We start from the raw sequence: 24,825 nt of genomic DNA, 5'->3' as shown, positions 1-24,825 counted from the left end.
ATGGTTATTAATTGTTTGTTCATTGAGCTGATAAATGCACATAAAATGTCTGTTGCTTTTTTTTCATAAAAAGCAGGTAGCACTGTATTTAAGACTAATGAAAGCACGATGGAAATACCATTTTAAGCTTCTGCTGCTCTTAGTGGCTTTAAAACCATAAGAGAAAGGCAGTCTGTTAGGGCTGCAGCTGGAATTGGAGGAGAGGCAGCAGCAGGAAACTGGAAGAGCTCCAAGACTTCCTTAATTTGCTGTAGTTTGAGCAGGACAAAAATACACAGGTAATGCCTTTTGCTACTTCTCCTTCCAAATTCACAACTCTATTTAAAAAACTCATGTAAGCCTTATCTTTAGTATCAGAGTTACTGTTAACAAAGCTGATAGCTTCACTTTCCTTCCTTCAACTAGGACATAAAAGGTAATGAATGAATGACTTGCTTCTTTCCTACTACCCTAGATTTTCAACAAAACACAAACTCATGGAAGATGTTAAAGCAGAGACAGTTCTACCCAGGAACATATCTTAGCTCTGTACTATAAAAATCAGGTTAAGGCTCAATACTGCCATTTCAGCTACAAAAGACGCAGTCCCTAGAGGTTCTAAGGCCAGTTTTAAGTCCACATGTGCTTTTCTCCTGACCTGTACCCACTGACCGGCAGTGAGGTAATAGGAGTATCTTCTGGCTGCCAGTCTGTTGAGGGTCATATACACCTGGTCCAGGAAAGGCTCTTCTTCACCATTACTGCTGAATCTCAGCTGCAAGTGCAGCATCTTGACACAAAAACCCCTCAGGAGAAGTCAGTCTTAATCCACCTTGTGCCAGGACCACTGGATTACAGCATTTCAACAAGAGTCAAGGCAATTACAGTGCAGGATCCTTACCAAGACAGCTCAAGCCAGAGACTAAGTTTGTTTCCTGATGTCTCCTGGAATGACAGACCTATGTGTATCACCATTTCAGCAAGGACACCTCCACTACAGAGTTCAGCATGTGTCATTAGAGTCCAGTGTCACATAACTTACAGACACTAAACCACAGCAATCGATAGCTTCTAGTGTATTGGATACAACCAGCCAAGTTCTGCAGACCCAGTTTTGCCTAAGTAGTAAAACCAAACCTGACCACACCACACACCCTCAGCAGGGCTGTGTGCCCACTGCAGCCAGTGTATGATTTGTCATAATCACCTTGGTTCTGCAATGCTTACTCAACACAGGGTAATCAGCTGAGGCTGATTAAGAGTGACTTTCATGTAGTTCATTTTTCCTCAGGGCATGTCTGAAGAGCAGCACTGTTTGATCCAGCCAAAACAGTACAGCATCAGCATAAATAGTTTACCTCGCTTCTCACACAGATGCTGCATGGCCACATTGAGGCCTCTTCTGCAGCTTGCACTATTGCAACTAGCAGTGACAGCTACTGTTCCTCTACAGCAGTTTGGGTCAGCAAATAGCCTTACATTAAGCAGTTACTGTCACCTAGAAAATAGTTTTTCATAGTGGAAACTATTGCAGATGGTACCCCTCTGCCAGTCTGACTGGTATATAAAGTATGAAACTGTGCACATCACCAGCCTCTCTATCACCAGGATCTTCTGGCAATCTTGCTTCAGGATGCACAAGACTGATTTATACTGAAAAGACAATTTTGAGTTCAAGTGCAACATAGTAACTTACAGATTCCTCAAAGATCTTTCTTGGCCAAATCCATAGATTTTTACTTTTAAAATTCAAAATATTTTCTATTTGATTTAGAAATCAAAGAACTTCACCTCTCAATGACAAAGTGTGGCATCATTCCTTCAGGCATATCCTGTTCCCACTCAGGGACTTGCAAGCCAGCACCCCATATAAAGTCAGGTATTAAGCATCTGTACAGATGGCACAAACAACTAGTTAATAGTGCGTGACAGTGGCTTTAGGTAGTTTGGGAGCTCTAGTGTTGTTGCTAGCTCACGCTGCTATTTTTTCTGGCTTTAGGTCACTGTACAGCTAGAGCTAAAGCTCTCCTGCAGCTTTAGTTCTACCCTTAGCACAGTACATTTGCATGTTGTAACTATATCAGTAAGAACTTCCAAAGAAGCCTTGGGATTGTGGTGTTTTCTGGACACACAACTCCAACCTTGCTGTTCTTTCCACGAGCAACTAATTGGAATCCAGATTAAGCTGTCTCTGTATTCCCCTTCTTGATAGGGAAAATACTGCATTCTGTAGATCCCCTTTAAATTAGTTTAAAGGCCACAAATACTTCAGACTCAACTTTCCCTTTAAAGCCTACCTGAGCTAAAAAGCCCCTATGAGCATACCAGGAGCAACACTGCCTTCATTCATCACTTTTACTGGAAGATATTAGAGGCTGTAAATTCCTGATCTTCAGAGGAATTGCCAGCACCATCCATATGTATTTGGTGGCACTTGTAGAGCTATGTCCCTGCCCACCACCCTGCTATCAAATCAAGCATCTAAGTATATTTACTCATTAGTGAGATTAGTCAGATCACTGGTGTGAACTGCAAATAGCCTATTTCAGTTCCTACAGCAATTGGGCAGTGAAAACATCAGCTAGAAACCATTTTTCCATAAGTAAGTTGCTTATTTTGTTTTTTTGCCTAATACCAGCTTGTACTCAGAAATTCATTTGTGAAGTTTTATTATCCAATTCAGAAGCTGTAAGTAAAGGACAAACAGAAAAGCAGAATTGCAGAAGGCTGCTAGGGGACAAATGTAGTTTAAGACTAGAATTATTTTCTAAACCAAGTTTTTCATTATTACAGGCACTATGCTGCTAAATTCACTATTGTTAGTGCCTGCAGGCATGTTTCACCACTACCATTCAAGCCAAAGGTATGGGAAGAGCCTTCAAAAGCAAATTTACTGTAGTTCGCCCAAATGTACTGAAGTCCTCATCAAGCAGTTATGGTCAAGGTTCAAGTATTAAGTCTTTGGGCTCTTTTTTTTTGGGGGGGGGAGGGGGCCAGGGAGGGGAGGAGGTGGGAGCTACTGTATTATAGTATACCACCTAAAGTAAGTTAAATGGGGCACAGTAAAGAAATGAGAATAAAGCTACCAGAATGACCTTCAGCTTAATTTAAAAAAAAAAATCAGTAAAAATTGTTCAGTTAAAAAGCCTCCAACAACAGCTTGTAATCAGTGTGCTTCTAATTGTGAAAAATGATTTCTCCTGTTTCTGCTAGCAAAATCCTTTTTGAGGAATGCTGCGTACTCATCACAGTAACATCTTTCTTGCCAATGGAAGACAAGGGGAGAACTCGCTGGGAAGATCAGTGCTGTACGTTTACCACAGGCACAAAAATGTGTATCCACACTACCCACAGAAAGTAAGGCCTTTACAATACAGCAGTGCTCAGTCTTCACTACTTACACATAAAAAAAGGTATCACTTATTCTTTATTAACTCCAGTTAATACTGCCTCCTTCTGATAATGCCAGGTTACCTTGCACAAGCTGGGGCTTGGCCAGAGGCTATTTTAGAAGCAGGGAGCTATTTACTAGAAGGCTTCAATGTAAATCATCTTTTCCCAACCCTTATTATAGTTTTGATGAGGAAGTAAAGAAGAAGGCTTTTCTGTGGCTAATTAGCTGTGGACAGTATTCCAAGAACTTAACATTCAGGCAACTGTTAGACATTCTAGAATGAAAGCTGTTACCTAACAGCGTTGGCTGCAACAGCAGTTAGTTCCCACATTAGGTGTAGTGGTACCTTAGACTTAATCAAGACTCACTTTTAAAGCTTTGCACCAAACCAGTCCACACAGAAGTTGGTAATTTACAGAAGGACAGCAAGGTGGAGAGATGAGAGAGTAGCAGCTTAAGATGTTTTCCAGACATGACGACAGTTACAAGAGCAGACAGACTTTCTCAGCAGCACAGCAAGTGGAGGAGGTTTATGCTCTAACTACCTGTCAGGCAAGTCAGCCAGTTAATGGAGAACTGGAAACACACTTACAGTGTTAAGAACTTGTTGACTTCAGAGGCAATTGCATGGCTGGCAAAACATCTGTCATACTCCAGATATTAATGTCAGTGTCACATACACACGGAGCTCTAATGAAAAGTCTGTCCTGACATGGTAAGAGTCACTTCTGACATTCCATTACCAGAAGTAGTATGTTGTATATATCCCCTGACATAGTTTAATTCTTGATATATTAGAATACTGAGATGCTAACATTAACTTGCTGATAAAAAAAAGGGGGTTTTATTTAGATTCAAGGTAGATCTCCAAATGTGTCATTTTGGGTTTTTTTTTAAATGGCTTTGTCTAACAGCAGCTACACAGCACCTGATATTTCTGAGACTCAAACAGTTTTTATACACAGCGCAAAGCTTTAGACAGCAAGTACCCCAGGAATCAGTCACGTACCTGCACCAAGCAGATCTGGCCAGGAGTCCTCTACGCAGTTTCTGAGTCACCTTATAAGAAAGGCGAAGGTCACACTGGTTTTGGATCTTGTCTGGCAAGTCTTCCTTCTCGATGTTCCCCTGTGGAGAGGGATCACGTTGGTCTCTAACTGCTCTGCATCCTGAGTGCCTTTAACTTTTGGCTTTCCAACGACATAATTATGTTTAACTACTGGTTCCTGGCAGAAGCTGTCAGGGAAAGATCCCTTACTGTTTCACCTACCTGCTAATCAAGGCAAGAGTCTCACAACTGGTTTCAAGTTCTTTAGGTTTATTCAAAAGCAACATCTACTAACAAATGTCTACACCTACATTTGTGTCAGGAAAAGGAGCACGAGACGGCACGGTACACTGCAGATACTCAGACGAAGGAACAAGATTCAGTTTGAACAACTTACGTTACCAAAAACTCCCGGATCGTCATCATAAAGGTCGGTTTGGACATACCCTGCAGCACGTACCGAACTCATTGCATTGGGCGAGCAGGGACGAGCCTCTCCAGCCGAGAGGAACCCGGCGCCCAACCCGAACAGCCACCGACGATCCGTGAGGCATTGCCTTGTGACTGCAGCACGGCAAGGCAGCTGCAAATCACCGGCAGACGGGGACGAGCCCCGGGACAGGCGACGAGGCGGCACGGGACGCCCGGGCTGGGGGAAGCCCCCAGTCACCCACGGGGCCCACGCGAGGCCTGCGGGGCGCCCAGCACCACTCGGAGCCCGGCAGGGCCAGGCGCGGACCCTCCCGTGGGCTGCGGCGGACACAAAGAGCGAGGAGGGGCGGCCCTCGCCCAGGGCGGGGGAACGTGGGGAGAGCTCAGGCGGCCCCGACCCCAGCGCGGGTGCCTGCCCGCCTCACCAACCCCCGCCCCTGTTCGCAGCACAGCGAGTCCACCCCCGCCCCGCACGGAGTCGAGCCCAGCCTCCCCCCGCCCCCAGATCGCTCGCCCGCGGCCACCACCCCGAAAAGCCCAAATTCACCCACCGGCCTCGCCGCAGCCGCGGCAGCTCCTTCCCCGCCCGCACCGCCGCCTTATACCGGGGGCCGGGCGGCGCCGCGCGGCGCCAATCGGGGCCCGGGCAGCAACAGCTGACGGGCGGGGCCCCCGCGGCCCTTCCCTCCCTTCCCGTGACTGCCACGGTGGGTCCCGCCCCGCGAGGGGTGAGAACGGAATCACAGAGCAGAATCACGGAGCCAGAGAATCATAGAAGCATGGAATAGTGGAATCATTGAGGTTGGAAGAGATCTTTAATACCGTCCAGTCGAACCGTCAACCCAGCACCACCACAATCACCCCTAAACCTCTAAACCACATCAGCCAGAGCCACATCCAGACGCCTCTTCCTCTTAAACATCACCAGAGGTAGTGTCGCCGCCACCACCTCCCTATTCCATTGTCCGACTAGCCGAACAGCCCGTCTCAGCTTAAAGCCTTTTCCTCTGGTCCCTTCACTGTGGGTACGGCAGAGGACACCGGCCCCCAGCCCACTACCACCTTCTTTCAGGCAGCTGTAGAGAGTGATGAGGTCCATCCTGAGCCTCGTCGGGACTAAACAAACCCAGCTCCCTCAGCCACTTTCCACAGGACACGTTTTCCAGACGCTGCTTGGCGGGTCGCGGAAGCCGAGGCTGTACTGAAGGGCTCCTTTGAAGGGCCGCGCTCCTTCCCCTCGCCGGCTCCGCCCTCAGCCCTCGGCCCCGCGCGGAGTCCAGGCGAGCGCGTGAGGGCACAGCGGCCCCCGCCAGGGAGTGAGGGTGTTGGACATCGCTGACCCAGCTCCAGCGCTCACCTCCCCAGCCCCGCTGGGATAAAACCCCTCGGACACCTCCGTGACCCGGCAAGAGGCGCCTTCTCGGTTCACCGGACGGCAAGGACAAGGGCGCCGTTAGCGGAGGCCATGCCTGAGCCGCCACAGTGTTGGCTCTGACGGCCCTAACGGGCCCCTCCGTCCGTGGCCCCGAGCAGACAGCGCCTGAGGGTGTCTGCCTCAAACCTGCAGTGAAGTCTCATTCCCAGTATACCCATTATATTTGGTAATTCATGCCATGATGCGGCAGTTGGGAAATAGCCCAATACAGGGGTTTGTCACCAGTCATCACTGGCGTAAAAAAGAATATTGTGACTCCTCTGATGAGGTATAGTTACTGGCAACAAAGATTCCAACTTATTTGAGGTTCATCTGAAGATTGGCAAAATTAGTTTACAGGAAATAGACTGTGACAGAAGATTAAGTTTGGAAGTCACCATAACTTAGAGAAAAACTTGTTTTACAACACAGTTTATCTGGTGATTTAGCCCCAATCAGTGAACAAGCTGCCCATTTGCAGGATGGGGGAGAGAATCAAATGACTCTATTTTGTTATTCACTTTTAATTATCAACCCTGCTTTCAAGGAAGATCCAAAATATAGCCCTACAGTAGCTACTATGAGGAAAACTTTCTCTATTCTAACCAAAACCAACACAACACTAAAATTTTCTGTTGAGTAAAACTAATATTTCCTTCCACAGATGCAGTGTCCACCATAAGTATGAAACAACGTGCATGGTCTCTTTCTATTCTCTTTCAGTGGAAAGCTAAATATGGCCCAGTACCTGCAGGGATGCCTCACCTCCTCTACTTACACTCTGAGCCATCCAGACACAGGTTACCTTTTGCCTGGGAACTATACAGCCCCCTTCATATATGTAGGTGTGTCAGGAGACCTTCCTAAGATGACAGGTAACTCTGGACTGCTCCCAAATCCTATCTAGCCAGTTTGCAGCATTAGCAGAGCAGCTGTTTCATGGTATACACTGCCCCAAGCACACCATCCTGCAGCTTGTTTAATCAAAAATGTATGGTGGCATGGAATATCTGAGATACCACAGCCAGTTAAGAATATTTTTTATAAAAGTCATTGTTTAATGTAAGATTAACTGTTTAAGCTTTGTATCTAATAAGTGTAGTGCAGGATCAGTTTCTACTGTATGCATCAACCACCATAGAAAAGATGGTGAAACACCACTAAACCTTAAAAGCTCATAATCTTTCTTGAAAGAAGGGGAGGAATAAGCACAGATACTGGGTTTCTTTCACTGTTGGTAACTAATGGTCTGGATTGTCTGGCAAAATACTGGCCATGGTAGTAACCTTCTGTCAGCTGAGCAGATGTCTAAATCTCATTTTGACACTTTGATCTCTCCAGAGATGCCTTTTTTACTTACGTAACCATGGATGGAGTCTCCACTCCAAGTGTCCCAATCCATTTCAGTGAGAAGGGTCATGCCCTTTTGTACAAAAACCATGAATGCAATTACGACAAAGCTGACTGGTGAAAGCCATCCAGTAATAGCTGCAATAATCTTCTCTTAAAAGAAGAATGGAATTCTCTTTTGGTATAATTTGAAAACTTTTTGCCCTTGAGAAAGTTTTAATAGACATTTTGCATCTCCTATTTAGTAAATGGCACAGAGAACAAAGCAGGTTCATTCACATCAGTTTCTTATCTTCGTAAATGGGCTGCTTGCTCTGCGCAGACTTGGATGGGAAATTTCTAGTCTGCTGTGAAGAAAGTACAGAGCTGTTAATTCTTCAAAATCGCTTAGAAGCTCCTCTTACTTTCCCACCTTCACCCATCCCTGGTTAACCCTTAAGGCTTTTAGCAGGGGCAAGGGTGTAATGATCTCTGATCCACCCATGGGGAGCAAAGAACCCACTGTGTTCTTCACCAGGAGCTGCTGAAGCATACTCATTTAAGGCCATTGAGTAATATGGTTTTCAGCTGTGCTAAGGATGAAAAAATGAGAGTTTTCTCTTATTTATTTATTTACTGCTGCTCCTTAGCTGTGCACAAGTAATGTACAACTGTGAACATGCAACATGCTACTGCAGGAGATACTTTTCTCTTCCTTAGAAAATAATTACAACGTTATCAGTAAGATTTCTTCCTCAATATTCATAATTTACATAAACAGATTTGACAATTTTCCAAATGTATACTATTGTTTAAAGCACACACTTCTGCTTTGATGTTTTCATATCACAAGCACTCAAGAGTAAACCATTATATGTGCTTATAAGATTTCACTGGGATTTATCCATAGAAGAATTCTGGGGGCAGTTGTAGTTGCCATTGTCACAGTCATCTGGCTCTCTCCTGGAGCTATTCTGACCCAAGTATAGTTTCCAGCAGCTTTGATTTTACTAATTTTTTACTAATTAAAGAGATTCTTTTGTTTGTCTTCAGGAACTATACCACTGTCAGAGAAATAAATGACCAGATTAAGATATGTCTGTATTTTTTTTTTTAGAAATAAATTGTTTTCGTTGTTGTAAATTCACATCACACACTTGTGTCTACTAACATGGCTATTTTAAAAGTACTTATTTTGGGTGTTTCCTTCTGTCAGCTATATCCTGTGCCCTCTAAGTATATTCTTTGTATATTCATTATGCTTAAATTTTGAACAATTATTGTCAATATTTGTTCCTTTAATTAGGGGCATATGTTGTGTTACTTCCAAAATGGTGGCCAGTAAAATAAACCATATGCTCCGTTCATTTGCACTTGGAAGGACAGCGAATATGCAGCAGATGCATATTACACCTATAATATGTTCCATTTCCTGTTGTTCTGTAGCACTCCTTGGTGCAAAACATGTTCGGTAACCATTGTGCACTCTAGAAAGTTCATCAGGGAAAGAGACCACACAGAACACTTTTGTAGGTTTATAGGGGGATTGATAAAGAGGACAAACTGCTGCTGTCTGTTTGAGGAGGTCTAAATAATATCTTGCATGTTTGCTTGCAGGTCATTGGAGAGCACATACAACAGAGAAAATGGGACCAAGTTGACCTTCTCCAGCAACTTGAGCAGGTTTTATGTTTTCTTATTTCTCTTGGAAAAAAAATGCATGAGAAATTATTAATCCAGCTCTGTGCATGAAAAGAAATGAAAGTATATGAAGAGTTTGTACAGGTCAAAGTTTAAATTTTTTTAAGTTTTGCAAAACCTCAGGGTAATACTAAATGAGGATTTGCTTCCTCTACTGGAGCATGCTGTACATGCCCTCAAAGCTTTTCTTGCATTCTTCTGCTGTGGAACCCTACCAGCTTTCCTTAGTCTTCTGCTTAAGAAAGCATCTCTTGGGTTTTGTACTCAGCTATTTGTAATTATGGGTGTGACTCATGAAATGTAAAAGCACTTTTAAGATTAGTGTGAGAATAGACTCACTGTATATCTGAATACTAGAATCAATCCACTTCTGCATTAGTGCTAGGAATACCCACCACACCTATTTAAAAGAAAATCCTCAAAAGATAGTTTTTATATGGCAGCATAATTGAAAGATACATTCTGTAATTCTGATTAGTGCTGTAAGTGGTGCTTCATGATGAGAGACTGTGAATCCAGGCCAGGGAAAATTGATTGTTGAAAACCCATTTGAGTGTAAGCTTTAATTTAGGATTCTGAAGGCTGTAGCCCTTTTTTGGCATAGAACGTAAGCTGGGACAAGAGGTGGTTCTGCCTGGATGCCTTGCATTCTGCCCTGAAAAGACAGCTTTTATATGTAACGCCATAGATGATAAAAGGTGAAAACAGTGCTATATATCATATTCACAACGAAAAGTATAATCTTTATTTTGCTGCAACACTAGGAGATAGCTGCAGCTATCTCCTATTCACTTCCACAGCTTCAAAATATGGAAGAAGATGAATTTGCTGTGTTGAACATCTTTGTCTCATGCTTTGGAGGCTGATTTTGTACCTGAAAGCTGATGAACAAGGTACAAAGCATTTCCTTTGTGCAGCAGTTATTTCTAAAGCTCTCCGCCACAGTTGTGAAGCCTTCTGAGAAAAAAACATCTGAAGCAAGTGCCAGCATCGCAGGCTTACTCTGTGGATCTGGGTGCAGTTCCCCATCCTTACAGGTTATTAATTAGCAGCCAATAGTCATTGTAAAGCATGTTATTTTAAACTTGACACCAGACAGGTTTTAGCAAATTCAAATGTTGTTCTGTAATTAGGCTGCAGGCCCAATCTGTAGCAGACAGGAGAGGTGATGGTTTCCTAGTTGAAAGATCTGGCAGTGTAACAAACTCCACTTACAGGAACAGTGTTTTCTTGGCACTAGAGGTAACTCTTTTATGCTGAAAAATAGATTCCTTGATATACATTTGGAAAGCACATTTGTTAGAGTGGTTCAGCATTTCCTTCAATTTAACTTTGCCACAAAGAGATTTACAACAAAGCTGTTCCCTGTTGCAAGACTGGAAACAAAGGCAAAAAAGTTTTTTTTCATTCCCTCTCTCATCCATGGATAAAATCCCACATATTTGTGTTCCTGTGTGTAACAGCCTTTTCCTACTCTGGATGAACCTAGCATGCTCTTATTTTCTTCAGTAGTGTGGCCCAGGATATGCTTTGCCTTTGGCAAAGCAGTCTCTTTTTTTAGGACAAACAGTCTGCAATCAGCTTCTGACTGGCTTCTTAGTAGGAAGCTGAAGGACTGCAAAAATGGAAGATTAGATAGGCACAGGCTTAGCAACCTTCGTAGTCTGCAGATAGTCCGGAGGGGCAGGGACCAAAATATACAAATTGTCTTAAAAGATGACATTGCTAACCAATATGTGTGTGGTTGGGTTTTTCATTTTCTTTAATTAATGAAGAAACTTTTCATGTAAAATGGAGTGATTTAGCAACTTTCTGGAAGAGTTGGTCACATGAACTAATTTTATTAAGGAAATTCTTTCTTCCGGGTATTAAAAATCCACCTGTAAAGGAGCCTTTAGTGTTTATGTATGGATCTTGTTAGATCCAAGATCTTCTTGGCTGATTTGGAGATATGGATAAGTAAGTACTCCAAAATGTACACTAGAACTGAAGCTTTCTTTTTCAAGTTTACAATTTTAAGTTAATTTGATCAAATAAACAAAAAGTGGCTTTGAACATCTACCAGATTTTTAGTCCTCTCCTTGTTTACTGCTTCCCCTATTTGAGCCATATTTCCTGTCTTCAAGACATGTATTGGATGTGTTAGGTGGGGAAACCTAAAGAAAAACTGTTTAGATTGCACATTTGTGTTTACACTTTTTTTTTTACCTTTTCAGTGTACAGAGTTGAATTTGGTCCATTATGCTTCACAGTGTATTTGAGCTATGTTCATGTAGAAGTAGACATTCAAATTGGAGTAGGATTGTTTTGAGACTGAGTAGTCAAATGTTTAGTAACTTCTTAAGGAACTTATTGGACTTGATCACCATAGTCCTACTTTTTACAGCAAGTGCTTTTTGAAACAGTGTAAGAGCAATGATACAAATCAAAGTGTCCCCCAGTGCATTGCATTTACTGTGACCGATTGCACTGCAGTGAAACATCTCTCCAGATAAAACCTAGTTTGAACCTTCCTTACTGTAGCAAAGAGAAAAATAAATCCCTTGTTATCTCAACATTTGTGCCAATTTGCCTGACTTAGCTTTGAATTTTAAGAGCACTTCTGAAAAAAAATTACAGTGAACAGTTCAAACTGGAAGTGTCAGCTCTTGGGGAAACCAGAAAACACTACATGGCTGATACCTACCCAGAATAGAAATCTAATGAAACATTTGCTACTCCACTTTAGGACTAACTACCTGGTGTTAGGAGAGAAGCTAGGGGTGGTTTAGAGACAAAATAGGGGTTTCAGTGATATAAAAAGGGAAGATGGAAATAATCTAAAAACCTAAGCCCAAACTGACAAATCAATTCAGACGGCTTCATCTAGTCTCTTGATAACTCTGGTCATAATTTTTTTTCCACAAGTTTCCTGGTAAATTTTGCCTGGATATAGTTGTTTACTCCTGTTTTCCTGGGAGTAAACACAATCTGTGAAACCCTGGATAATAATATTGCACCAAAGTAATCAGAACATTTAACAGAGGCAATATTAAATACTTGAAGGAGCTGTTTTATTTACTAGTAGGGAAGACTATTACAGCAGTCTGATTATGAGTAATTGTTTGAGTTGCAATTAAGATCTTCAGATTAATTTCCTGAATACCAGAAATTACTCACTATACTACAAGCTGAGCCATAATCTGTTCTGATAGTGTTTGTTCAAAGGCCTTCACTCTCCTTCAGATTCCTGCAACTTTATGTAACTTTCTCTTCTTCATTTTACTTCCATTGTTTTAAGTGTCAAAGATTTTTTTTTTCCTCTTTATTAGGATTAGGTGTACTTTGTCTGACTATCTACAGCTGGACATAATTTGGGTTGATTCTGCTACTGTAGCTGCATTATTCCTTGTCAAATCCTAAATATCAGAGTATGCTTTTTGCTACATTTTAATTGTTCGTAGCATTCTGTGACCAGTTTAGACAGGGGTAGCAGAGATGAAGAGCATATGAAATGGAAGTTTGCAGTGGTAGAGGATGCACTGGTCACTATGTGAGGAGCACATTTCCTGAAAGAAGGCCACAAAGCTGCAAGGGTCACAGAGTTTAGGGTGTGAATCTAGGGAGAGTAGTAGAGCTACCAACACATGCAAATCCTTAGGGAGGGGGGGTGTTTGAAGACCAAGGTGTTAAATCTGCATGCTGAGCAGTGCACAAGAAGCTGGCATTGGTGCTTTACTATTTTGCAAGTAAAATTTTACATCCTTGTTTCATTAGCTGCAATGCTTATTTCAGCAGTGTCAAGTCTGTCCTGGGAGGGCAGAGTTTTGAGTGCCTGTAAACTGTGGAAGGATCAGAACAGCCTTTTCTCTAGTGATCTAGCTGTTTTGTTGACTTAGCTTTTAGAAAATTCTGTTTTCATAAATTTTTATCCTGAGAAATGTGGGTTCAGTTGTATATGTCAAAAGTTCAGTATAAATGTGATTTTTGTGGTGCTTTTGTTTGGAATAGCTCTAGTTTAGAAAATCCTTTGTTACAGAATTTATGCAGTGGTAAAGCTGTTCCTACAAAACAGTTTACAGATGCTGTCAGAATCAGATGTTTTCTAGGCACTACATTTGCCACCTAGCAACCACAGTAGGGTAATTGTGCTGCAAGTCATCCATGTGTGCAGCCCTGTCAGATAAAGAGACTCTGCTGCATGATTACCCACTAGTCATTAGTCATTAATGACAAGATATCTTTCTTATAGTACAAAGTGCTCTGCAGATTCCCCAGGGTGAATGCACAGGGCTTCGAAACAGCACTGCACTTTTCTGTAAAAGAAAACCTATATGGTATTCCTTATGGTGAGGTCTTCAGTCAGCAGTTATTCCCTGCAAGGCAACTTCTGTAGGAAATATTTCAGTTTTTTCCTTCCACTGCATTTCAGAATTCCAGAACTGGAAGTGCATATTCTTTGAAGCTTATATTAATTGCTGTAAGAAATCAGATTCACTGTGCTATGTGGAAAAATGTATAATCCTTTAAATAGAATGACACGTTCTTTTTTTTTTTTCTATCTATTGTCTAGATGCTCTTACACCTCCCTCTGAATACCTGCTCTCCACTTTAGAAACCTCTTTGTTTTTTGAAGAGTCTCATATCTACTGAACTTTCCTGTGAAGCTTCTCTGCTATGACTCATTACTGCAGCTATACTAATGATGGATATTCTAGATAGCCTACACTGTCCAGAGTTAGACACTATAGCTCTTCCCATTTTGGCAGCTGGCCATGGCACTGGCTGAGTACTGGCAAGGACAACATGTGGTATTGGGACTTGTGGGATATGGCAAACTGAGTAACAGGACTTACAGTGAATGCTGCTGATAGGAGAGCAGTTAAGTAACATGTATGAACACAGGGCAACTCCCTTAATTCCTTTACTCTTCTAAAGAGTCAAGGACTCTATGGCAATAATATTAGCAAGAAAAACAGAGATCAGAATATCTGAAGGACAAGAAAAATGCTTTAAAAGCTAAAGGAGAATATAGAGCACTGGGAGGCAATGTCAGTATCACCCCAGAAACTTGTGGGGATTATTCCAAACATTGCTCCTCTCAATTTTACTTGTTGTTGAAGCACTGTATGGAAAGACTGTAGCTTCAGGTGGCATATAGGACATCAGACATGAAGGGATTCTGGGAATAGTCTTCCAGATTTAGGTACACTTTTTTTTTTAACAGAAAAATTAAGAAAACATGTAGGTATTCAAACATGAAAGGTATTACTAGGGCACAATTTAGATCTGTTCACAGTTATCACTGTGAGCAGTTTAGCTTTATGTGGTGTGTGGCTTCTCTTGGACCTTGTTATCAGATATCTTGATAGGGATGTGACTGGTGTGATTATTTTGATCTCATATTTCTGTTTTATGCAGTAATAGTTACTTCTGTTTGCTGGAGTGTCAGTGCGTAGCCAGAGTTCCTTTTCTTTACTTTAGTTCCCATCTCTGCAAGACCTGGCAGAAACACTTTTGTTCCAGTGTAGGCTGGTTGTGTTACCTCAAATAAGCTGGCTTCTTTCCTTGCATGAAATTTGCAGAAGGGTGATAAAAGAGGAATGTTTGCCTGCACTGTTTTAAAATAAAACAGAGATTTTCACATTTTTAGAAGATTAACAGCAAGATTGTGAAAGCTTTTCATGTGTTCTGGTAGAATCCCCTTTCTTATTGTATTAGATTACTATTGGCCATGTATGCAGTTTTAGAGATTTGAATTTTGTCTTCTGCTTTCCTCCAAACCTATCCTTCCACTGAAGCAAACCCAAATCTACATTTGTATTCTGATTACATAGTACATACTCTAATAAAAATAAACACCACCACCTGCCACTGTCTACACAGCAGCATCCAGTGACAGAAACCATGGCCCACACTCATATGTTAGGTAATTTACTGTACTGAAAAGGAAAATCCATGAGTGGAAGACATGAGAGGCTATTCCAGTGAAAACCATATTTAAACCTGTTTTCTCTTTCTGTCTTTCTTCCCCCTCCTTTTTCCTTTTCCTTAACCAAAAACTTTGCTCTGACTTTGTGAGGCTAAGGTAATGGTGGCTGTGCTAACAGTAGAAAGAATTCAAACCTTGTTAGACTGAGCAGCAGTAGGTTTTTTATTCAGTTTTGCACTGTCCAGATCCCTGCTTGTGGCCCAGTTTTGTTCAGTTAGAGATGCTAAACACGATGCTTCTTCAGATGGCATGTGCAGTGCTTTCTGGATCCCAGCTGCCAACAGAAACCTTGGAGCTGTATTTAAGTAAAGGTACAACAAAGAGATTCCTTAGCAGCATGGACGAGTCAGCTTGAAACACTTAGCTGCATTTACTATGCTGTCAGCCATCCTAGCCTGGTGTACACAGAAACTATACACAGTTGAAACGTCAAATGTTTCAACTAGTTTTTTTTTTTGGTTTTTATTTTGTAAAAATGAAACTCTTTTGTAGGAGGAAGCTTGCTCCTACTCTGTTGCACTCCTTTCAGGGCAGACTAAACATAATTGTGTTCTAAATGTGATTTTTTTTGTCCTCTTTTAATTTCCAAGTAAATTCTAAAGGGGCTTTTTCATGCCAATGCACCTAAGGCAGTTACACTCTTTGTAGATACTACATTTGCACTTCCTCACAGTTTTTGCTTCATGTCTTCCTTCCAATACGCAGAGGAGTGCCTACAAAAAAAAAAAGGGAAAGAGCTGTAATTAGGACACCAAATTACTAGATACACTTAACAGCAGAATTAGAGATCAAGAACTTGGCAGCTTAAATCCTTCTTGGCTCAGCTTTCTTGGTTGTTGCTGAATCAGCTTAGTGCACAGCTTTAAAATTCAATCAGCAACCTTATTATTATAAATGGGAATTTTTGTTAGTCTTTTCAATTGGTGTTCCCTCACAAAGATCTGTGTCTTCTGGAAAATACCTTATACAACACCCGCATTTTCTGCTGTTGATGTATTCTTTATGAACAGTTCTTTTGTGAGCTAATGTAGTCACATGAACTGTACCAATGGCTGGAATCATCACAGCTTTGCAAAGCAATGCTGGCAGAACTCTTCAAAAGCTCTTCAAATGCTCTTTTCTCCTCACAGCATGGAAGACTGTGTATGTTGTGACCCATTCAAATACAGATGATATCTGGGTTTTCTACATAAACTAATTTAATAGGAATTTCCAACTTCCATGTCCTGTAACAGCAAGCTTGCCTCTATCTACCTTGTGCCAAGTGTTAAAGGTGTCCAGGCTTCTCTGTGAAAAACTTTAGTGATTTGCTCTGACAGGAACTTGAAATAACTCAGCTATATTCCAGCCATGTTTGCATCATAAGAGTCTGGAGTGGTGACACACGCAAAATGAAGAGATGTGAGAGGAGAAAACATTACACACAGGATTAAGTGCAGTGAATGGAGTTCCCTTTGGGATCCACCACTACCATGGTCTGGGAACTGGGAGAGTACCCCCACTTACCAGATGTGTGTGATCTGTGCAAATCTGTTTTCAAAACAGACCAAGTCATGTCTTCAACAGTGACAAGCCCTTGGCCATAATCATTAGGTGGAATTAAGCTACAGGATAGGTGCACACTTTATGATCCTCCAGGTACATTCTGACCCTCCTGTGTCTGAAGTGACTGTAAAAGAATGCACTTTGTTCTGCCTGTGGTGGGAGAAGCCTCCAATACCCCTGTTAAAGGTTCTGGCTTGATTCCTGCTGACCTCTCTAGAGGCAGGCATCCTACACATATATATATATATGTGTGTGTGTGTGTGTGTGTGTTTGTATGTATATATATATATATATATATATATATATATATGTATGTATGTATATGTGTGTATATATGTGTATATATATATATATATATATATGATTCACAGTCTTTGAGATTTATTGAATGTTCTAGGTCTTAAATTTTTACCTAAAAATAGGTTGCAGCAGCACAGTTTATAGGGGCACATTAACATCTCTTGAAGACATAGATTACCGTAACACTTTCCCCCTGTTTTTTTTAAAATGTGCTAAACTCACAGCCGTGTTAGCTAGTTGACAACTTGGCTTTTTAACAAGAATTTAAGAAAATGTTAATCAAACTGTCATGTTCTAATGAACTGTTAATCTCTCTAGACTAGACAGAAAAGATTACTACAGGATCTCTGATTTTTCTGGGAAATGGGACTGTAGCTCCATGATATTACTTGCTATAGAAAATGTTTAAATGAATAATGAATCTCTTTGTATTTATATACCATGTGTTAGTTTATTCAGACTTTTACTTTGCTAGGTTAAGCAACTCAGCTAATGACTTCTATCTGTGATTAAACATGGAAAGATTCAATAGCAGTAACTTAATGAGAAATGCATGTATTTTCATTTAGAATGAGACTGATGCCATGGTTGTTAGAAGTATGAAGAGTGAATTAGAATTATGTGGAAAGGAGGTCAGACTTTTCCACAGTTACAAATTAGACTGGCCAATTGCATAAATAATTATTTGTATGCATATTATTAATAAATAGATAAACAATATTTTCTAGTGCTTCTCTTAGATATGTCACGTCAGCTAGGTTAAAAACAAACAAACAAACAAAAAACTCCAATCAACCCCACAACATTCTAACATAGACTTCAAAGAGGGATTTGCTAACTTAAGACTCAGATTCAGGTGATAGTGTAGAACCCTCAGTTAAGTATTATTCCACACATTCATATGAATGAAATGGCTTGATTGAAAACAAATGAAATGGTTCTGTATAATTCTACAGACCCCAAGCCTCTTCATTTTTGGAGCTGCTGAGCTCTCTTAGCTCCCCAGGCAGCCACTGAGATCTCTGTGTGCTCAAATCTTCTAGAAATCCATCCCACTGCAATATAATTCTACACCAGAACATATCCCTCTTCTGTATGACATCAGACACAAGATTCCATTTGTTTGGCCTCAAGTAGAAGAATAAGATAAAGTTGTCCCAGTCATTGCCCTTTTTAGTGTCGTGAAAGCAAGTTATTTTTCCACTCTAACAAAGAGCATAAAAATAACACTGACCTCTCTCATATGCTACTAAAATAGTGAGAGAGAAGCTTAAATTTATGGAATGTAATTTGCTCTATAAGAAACACATACCTTGATTCCTACAGCATAACAGGTCTGAATGCTTGCAAAATCAGGAAAGCAAACAGCAACATATGCAGGAAAAAAAAAAGTTAAAAACCAAGATTAGTATTTTATAGAGGGGAGGGAAATACAACTTACTATTTTCCTTTTCACCACAGTTGTTCAAACAAAATGGAAACACAAAGAAACTGTGAAATTTGTATATTTCTAAAATGTGCAATAGGATTCAAAGTGAATAGTGTCAGATTACTATCATGGGGAATGAACTTGTGTGCTGCTGTGCCTCACAGATATGGTAGACTGCTGACATCAAATGAAGAAACAGTAAAAATATAGCACTTATGTGCTGGGTGAAAAATGATTAATTTATGACTCTACAGCTTTGAACATCGTGGCTCCCTTTGAACTGTCAGTTTTCAAAATGCTTTCCAGACTGCCTCTTTTATTTATCCTCTCTGCACTGAGCAGAGTGTGGAAGTGCTTTCCCTTTTTCCTGAAACGTGCATCTGATTGGAGATGTGAAGACCAAAGAGAAGTAAAACCATTATAAACCTCTTCATCCTGATAAGCCAAAGAAGAAGAGCCAACTCAGGAGCTTTAAATTCAGACTTTTCAATCTGACTTTCTCTTTATGTAAATAATTGTTTCTTGTCACTTCTACCCAGTAGTCTGGATTTTCCTGCACAGCCAATTCAAATTATTTGTATAGTTCTTAAGCACTTTATTCCAAAATAATCTAGGTAGTGGAACAATGCAGACACACTATCTTCCATATGATGACAAGCAAAATTATTTTTTCTTATAATTTGATATCTACATAACAAAAGGACAGATTTCAGAAAATGTGTAGTGTTTGGACTTGGTTAGGATTGAATGTCTTTTCAGATGGAAGCAGCAGAACAGGACATTTTAGGGCATCCTCAGTGACATAATGTAGCAGACTGTCAGTGGGTTTAAGCCTTTGCCAGATAGAAAGCTGAAGTTTGAAGCCTCATTGCCCTCCAGGCAGTGAGATGCAGCTCCCTCAGGAAAGCCTTCTCCCCTTGCACTTTGCCCTGAGTTCTGTGCACTCTTCACTGAATGCATGGCACGGGCTGGGAACCAAGCATGCCACCAGTTCAGTGCTGGATGTCTCACAGTGTTCCTAGCACTGTTCCTAAAGTCCTCTCTTCTACCCCAGGGGAATAAAGATCTTGTGGATCCTTATTGCTTGGGGATATTGGGCAGACTGCTGAATGGTTGGAAAAGAAAACACTTTTGAAAATGTAAAGAACAACATTTAATTTGCTAGATTTTCCCTTTCCACTTATTTATTTGTCTGTTCCATCCTATTTGGTATTACTATCTTTTTTATTTCTCTTTTTTGTGTCTTGTTTTTTCCTCTCTATACAACCAATACTGTTTCAATGCCATCTTAAAGACTTCTGCTTTTCTTACCTGTGAACTAATGTGGAATTGGGGTAAAATAAAATTTGTGCTATATTCATAAGTATATAAGTAATACCAAGAAAAGGAGACTGTGAGTCCAAAGTATATTTTTATAGGTGGCGGGTTCTAAAACCTCTAAAATAGGAGGCTACTGGAATAGAAATGCTGAGATAAATGTTATTGGAATGACCTGACTGCAAGGAACTGAACTTACAGTTCAATGAAAATAATGAGGAATTTAAGTATTACCACAGTAACACAATACTGGTATTTTCATTTTAAATGTTGGAAGTTGAGTAACTTGATTTTCTCTCGCTTGCTCTGCACTCAGTTCTGCTCAGTCTCTAACCCTACACTGCCTGCAATGACCCACAGCTGCCCTGGACAGCTGCTTACCTGAATGGGCACTAGGAAAAGACTACACAACATTCAATTCAGCACACAAACTGCTGCTTGTTAAATTAAAATAAGCAGTTCTATTATCTGTGAAATGAAGAAAATCATTCAAGAGCAGAAAAATTTCAATCTGCCAGATTCTCCAGAATCATCCACCAATTTATTCTTGCACATTTCTGCAGCTAGTGCTCTTTAAGTTGGCATGGCAACCCTAGCCATTGATCTCTGCATTTTGGCAGTAATCAAACTGATACTTTTTATCCCAAAGTTGAACAGAAGCTGATTGTATGGCTTCATAATCCCAAATTATAATTATATTTTAATAGGCTGTTTATTTTGAGGGGATACTAAGATACTCATCTTTTACTCTTCCTGGCTGCACTGGTAACTGCATAGAGTAGTGGATGTAACTAGGTTAAAAATAGTGGCTGTCTCATGATGTTTCCAGAAACCTTTAGGGTGTCTATTCTGTGTTGGATCAACAGTGCAGTGAGCCAGACAGTCTCATGCGCCTGTGGTTGTAGTGGTGTCTGGTTCTGTGTGCGCGAGGAACTGCTCCAACAGGCATTCAGTTCATGTCCAAGACATTCAGAATAGCAGGAGGATTTTCATACTCAGGGCACCCTTTTTGAAGAAGGGCCTAAAATATTGCTGCTGGCAGAAAAGGAGATACACTGACAATTCCTAACCAAGGATTATTATTCCCCTTCCTATGTCTGTGAGTCATCTTTAGCTGACTTGACCTTTTATTCTTTAGTATTTGCTTTTGCATTTTCATTGATGTTGAGCCCTCAGTGGGAAAGACAGTGATTAAATTCTTCCTAAGGCTCTGAAGTGGGATATGGCAATTGAAGGATGATAATTCAGTGAATGGCCGTGCAATTCAACCAGCCAAAGGGAAATGCAGATACATTTGCTGTGTTTCTGGTGGCTTCAGAAGGTCCACACATGAATTGTCAATGCTGTAAACTCATGACCACTCCAAAGTTCTTCTTGAAAGTGGGAAGCAACAGAGGATGATGTGAAAAGAAATATCAACACAATATGCAGTGATGAGGGTGCAACAGCAGCAACTATATAGACTGGCTGTTTTTTAAAGCCACATGGGAGAATTTTAAGTAAATGTTTGAGAATATTCCATTAAAGAATTTTTTAAGAATCCTCTCTGTTCATGATAAACATAAAGAAGAAACCGCAGGCTGCAGAGGTGAACAGTGGAGCTTGCTGAGCAGTTCAGCATGAACAAACTGCAGATCAGCTCTAGGAGCACATAAATTGAGAGTATGACCTGAAAATAAAGTAGGGATAGATTAGGAAAGGTTTTGGAGAACGAAGGTAGGACAATTAAAAAAGGATCTTTCAAGCAGGTTTTGACAGAATCATTTAAAAATTACCAGAGTAAAAAGTGTTGTTGAAGGAAGACAGTAGCATAAAAAGACGGAAACAATAGTTTTAATTATACCCTTAATATATTAGGGGAAAAACAAAAGTAAAGAAAAATTCCGTAAATAAAGTTCAGAATGTATTAAGACCACTGTGTATGGGAGGTTTTCATAGTGCTGCTACAAAGGGCCAGGAAAAGAAAGTGGGAGAAATGAAAACATTTGGAGTAAGGTGATTTCAGTGTTGTGGATTTATCAGGTGGACCTGAATAGAGAGATAACAGCACATCAGTATAGCTTAAAGAAACTGTGGAAGTTCCCATAGCAACAAAATAATTGCTAGAAGCATTTTAAAATTAAATTGATTGCACAGGAAAAAAATCAATGCACAGAAGTCAATCCAGAAGAAGGACTGAGTTCTGAGGGTAAAAAATCTACACATTCCTCTAGACCTCATTAATCAGTTTCCTGCTTTGAGTTATACATATAAAATATTATGCAGCTTCTTCTGGGGCTGTAGCAGTGTTTGCTGAAGGGAATAAAGGCAGCATCTGGGCTTGAATGTCCAAGCACTCGTGGTGGTGTATAAGGGAGTATTGAGGAAAACTTGTTTACCAGCCTTTAATCTCCCTTTCCACTACCTTTTTTCCCCAGGAGGTAATTCGGTGTAAGTCTGACCTTTCTTCTCAGTGGCTGGATAGAGCCGATCCACCACAGGAGTTGGAGTGCCTTCATAATTTCCTGCTGAACAATACCTGGTGATCTGTTTACCATGTGTCCAAAACAATCTGATTAACATGTATCAAAATTAGCAATTTTGAATGATAAACAAATAATGGCCAATACAAAAGCATTCACTGCCAATAGCTATAATATCATCTTTGAAGCCAGAAGAATTTCCTCAGGATTTAAATTCATTAATGACTTATTTCTTTCTGCTGAGCCAACTGGATTCAGTTTGTCATGATCAAAACTCTCTGGGTAAAAAGAGAATGAAAAATGAAGAGAAGCAAACACTTTTTCCTTCCAGAAATCTGATCTATGTATCTAATTTGCTTAATGTATCCTTCAAAAATGTTTATAAGCTTTTCTCATTTCCCTCTGTAGAATTTACAGTGAAGGATTTTTTCTGTCCTTATTAAAATAACAGCAAATTTATTTTAAAAAAAGGAAAGTCTTCAGGGGGAGCAGATTTATCCTGTGAAAAGCAGCTGCTTTGCAATCTGTACATCATCATCAGAAAGGCAGAAATTCATTGTATGAACTTATGATTTCTGGTCTGAGTCTTCTAAGAGTGTAGGATTTCTCTGGATACTTCCTCTACACTAAGGGAGGGTGATGAGAAGCTCTTAAATAATTCTGTTCACTGCTTTGATTAAGTTTTTGCTTTCTTTAATTTGGATTATAGTGGGCACTGTAGAAACTGCTTGTTTGGATCAGACAGGGTGAAGTTATGAAGAATTCATGTCCAAGTGGGTGGTTATGCAGGACTGTGGCTGCTGGTCCCAGCAGCTGGGAACTGGGGAAGGTGCTTGTGCAAATACACTGCTGGGATCCCCCAAACACACACAGAGAATACAAAAGCATCTGGCATTAGCTCTACATTTCATGTTCTCCATTAAGAAATTCTCAGCTCAAACTGCTCAGGTCAGTCCCTATGTGCAGCTGGAGGCAGGTTTTGAAAAGTCCAGGGAAAATGATTTTCCAAAGTGACTGATTTGGGTACCTTTGTTTCCAGAACTGAATGTGATGTACCTGAAAGGAACTCACCTTTCAGCATGGTGTTCCTAGTCCCTAGTCACAGGCATTTGGGGATTATGGAATTGTCTCATCACTGATCCTTGCTGAAGAGCTGCCAATGAGCAGGGATCATCTTGGATGTGCCCATGAACTCTGCTTCTGGCAAGAGAGAGGGAGCTCCAGCCAGTGTCACAGGAAGCCTGTGTGGCCAACAACAACGATATTATACCTGTATTTCAGAGGATGCTTTCCTGAGGACATGTGTCGTGAGTTCCCTTGGGTCCATTGGGATCAGCCATCCCAACTGAGTCCCCTCCCAAGTTCTTGTGCATCTGCAGCTTCCTCCCTTCCGAGGAGGTACAAGAATAGAAAAGATTGTTGCTCCAGGTGTAGTGTTGAAGAACAGTGTGATCCTTCCTTGGGGCCTGAAATAAAAGTGAAAGTAGGTCACTTCTCTTCATTTGGATAGGTACTTGTTGGTACATTATCCAATTAAATTATTCTCTTAGTAAATATTTCCAGAAATTGTGACCTAAATGGGTCTCATTCATAGAAAATTGGCAAAAATCCCTCCCTTTTGGTGTACCCAAGAGATGTTTTAACTTGACTCTCTTACAAGTGTGGCAAATGGCAAGGTAATCTTCCCTTCTGCTGGAGGCATTGCTCTTGGCTCTTATCTAACACTGAGACAGAACAGATGTTCTAATTTTGCTCCTAACACAATCACTATGTGACCATCCATGAATTCAGATGGAATCGGGTGGTCCATCAGTGTTGCCCTCTCCTGGAGTTATTGTGAGGTGTTAGTAAGCCAGCATGTTTATTTGCATTGAAATTAGAAATGTGCAAAACACTCCGTTAAAATATACTGAATGTTTATTTTTAAAGTTTCAGATTAAAAGTACAAAATATAAGTTTACTGGTTTTGTCTTGGCAGTCCACCAACACTAACAGAGGCATGAAATGTGAAAGGTGTATCCCTGCTGCTCTACAGTCATTTCAGTGAACATGTATCTGGTGTTTCTTGTTTATATTAAGAATATCTTGAAACTCAAATGCTGATTTCATAGGTATCATGAGGAAACATGCTTTTATGACCACATAATGACCACTATGACCACATAAAATGTGAATAATCTAAATTGTAAGCTTCAGAACACTCTTATTCCTTAATGACCAGACTATCTAAATAAATGTATTATATTGATCAGCTCTTTATTATAAACCTTCCTACAGGAATTAAAACCCTCTTGAATAGAGGAAAAATTTCATCCAAATAGAGGTGAAGATAATAGGTCAGTCCTGAGCACAGGCGATTCACATTTGTAAAATATTCTGCCTTATAGTGCATCATTTAATTTGTTATTAAGCCACTTTCATTTCCATTTTTCAGACTATTTGGTGCAAGAATGGAACTGGATTGGACTTGGAATCCAATAAATATTGAGCTGGGTTTGTTCTAA

The 24,825-nt window shown here is 40.6% G+C and overlaps 3 protein-coding genes across 5 annotated transcripts in view; 2 read left to right on the top strand and 1 right to left on the bottom strand.

Moving 5' to 3' along the window:
• Window positions 1-3,135, top strand: part of TXNDC11 (thioredoxin domain containing 11) — a 32,448-nt gene extending 29,313 nt beyond the window's left edge. Inside the window, exons 13-14 of the transcript XR_015277175.1 lie at window positions 74-278; window positions 2,773-3,135. The gene's annotated coding sequence lies outside the window, so the exon portion shown is untranslated. The remainder of the gene's footprint in view (window positions 1-73; window positions 279-2,772) is intronic.
• The window catches only part of SNN (stannin), an 8,704-nt gene extending 3,210 nt beyond the window's left edge, over window positions 1-5,494 (bottom strand). Inside the window, exons 1-2 of one of the 3 annotated variants that reach the window (XM_086853666.1) lie at window positions 5,405-5,494; window positions 4,383-4,501 (exon numbers count right to left, since the gene is read on the bottom strand). The gene's annotated coding sequence lies outside the window, so the exon portion shown is untranslated. Of the gene's footprint in view, window positions 1-880; window positions 925-1,021; window positions 1,099-1,770; window positions 1,858-4,382; window positions 4,502-5,404 lie in introns of those variants that run through there. The other 2 variants (XM_023936628.2, XM_023936627.2) reach the window with 2 other exon arrangements.
• LOC147650037 (uncharacterized) lies at window positions 3,248-24,825 on the top strand. Its single transcript, XM_086854964.1, has 5 exons — window positions 3,248-3,287; window positions 4,875-6,556; window positions 6,991-7,142; window positions 9,214-9,279; window positions 24,756-24,825. Exons 1-2 carry the CDS (start codon window positions 3,248-3,250, stop codon window positions 5,639-5,641), a joined length of 807 nt encoding a protein of 268 aa, XP_086711090.1. The 3' UTR covers window positions 5,642-6,556; window positions 6,991-7,142; window positions 9,214-9,279; window positions 24,756-24,825.

The sequence above is a fragment of the Cyanistes caeruleus genome, chromosome 17 (genome assembly GCF_971803275.1).
Source record: "Cyanistes caeruleus chromosome 17, bCyaCae1.hap1.1, whole genome shotgun sequence".
NCBI lineage: Eukaryota > Metazoa > Chordata > Aves > Passeriformes > Paridae > Cyanistes > Cyanistes caeruleus.
Note: the sequence above shows the minus strand (reverse complement) of the source record. Positions and strands in the feature narration are given on the sequence as shown.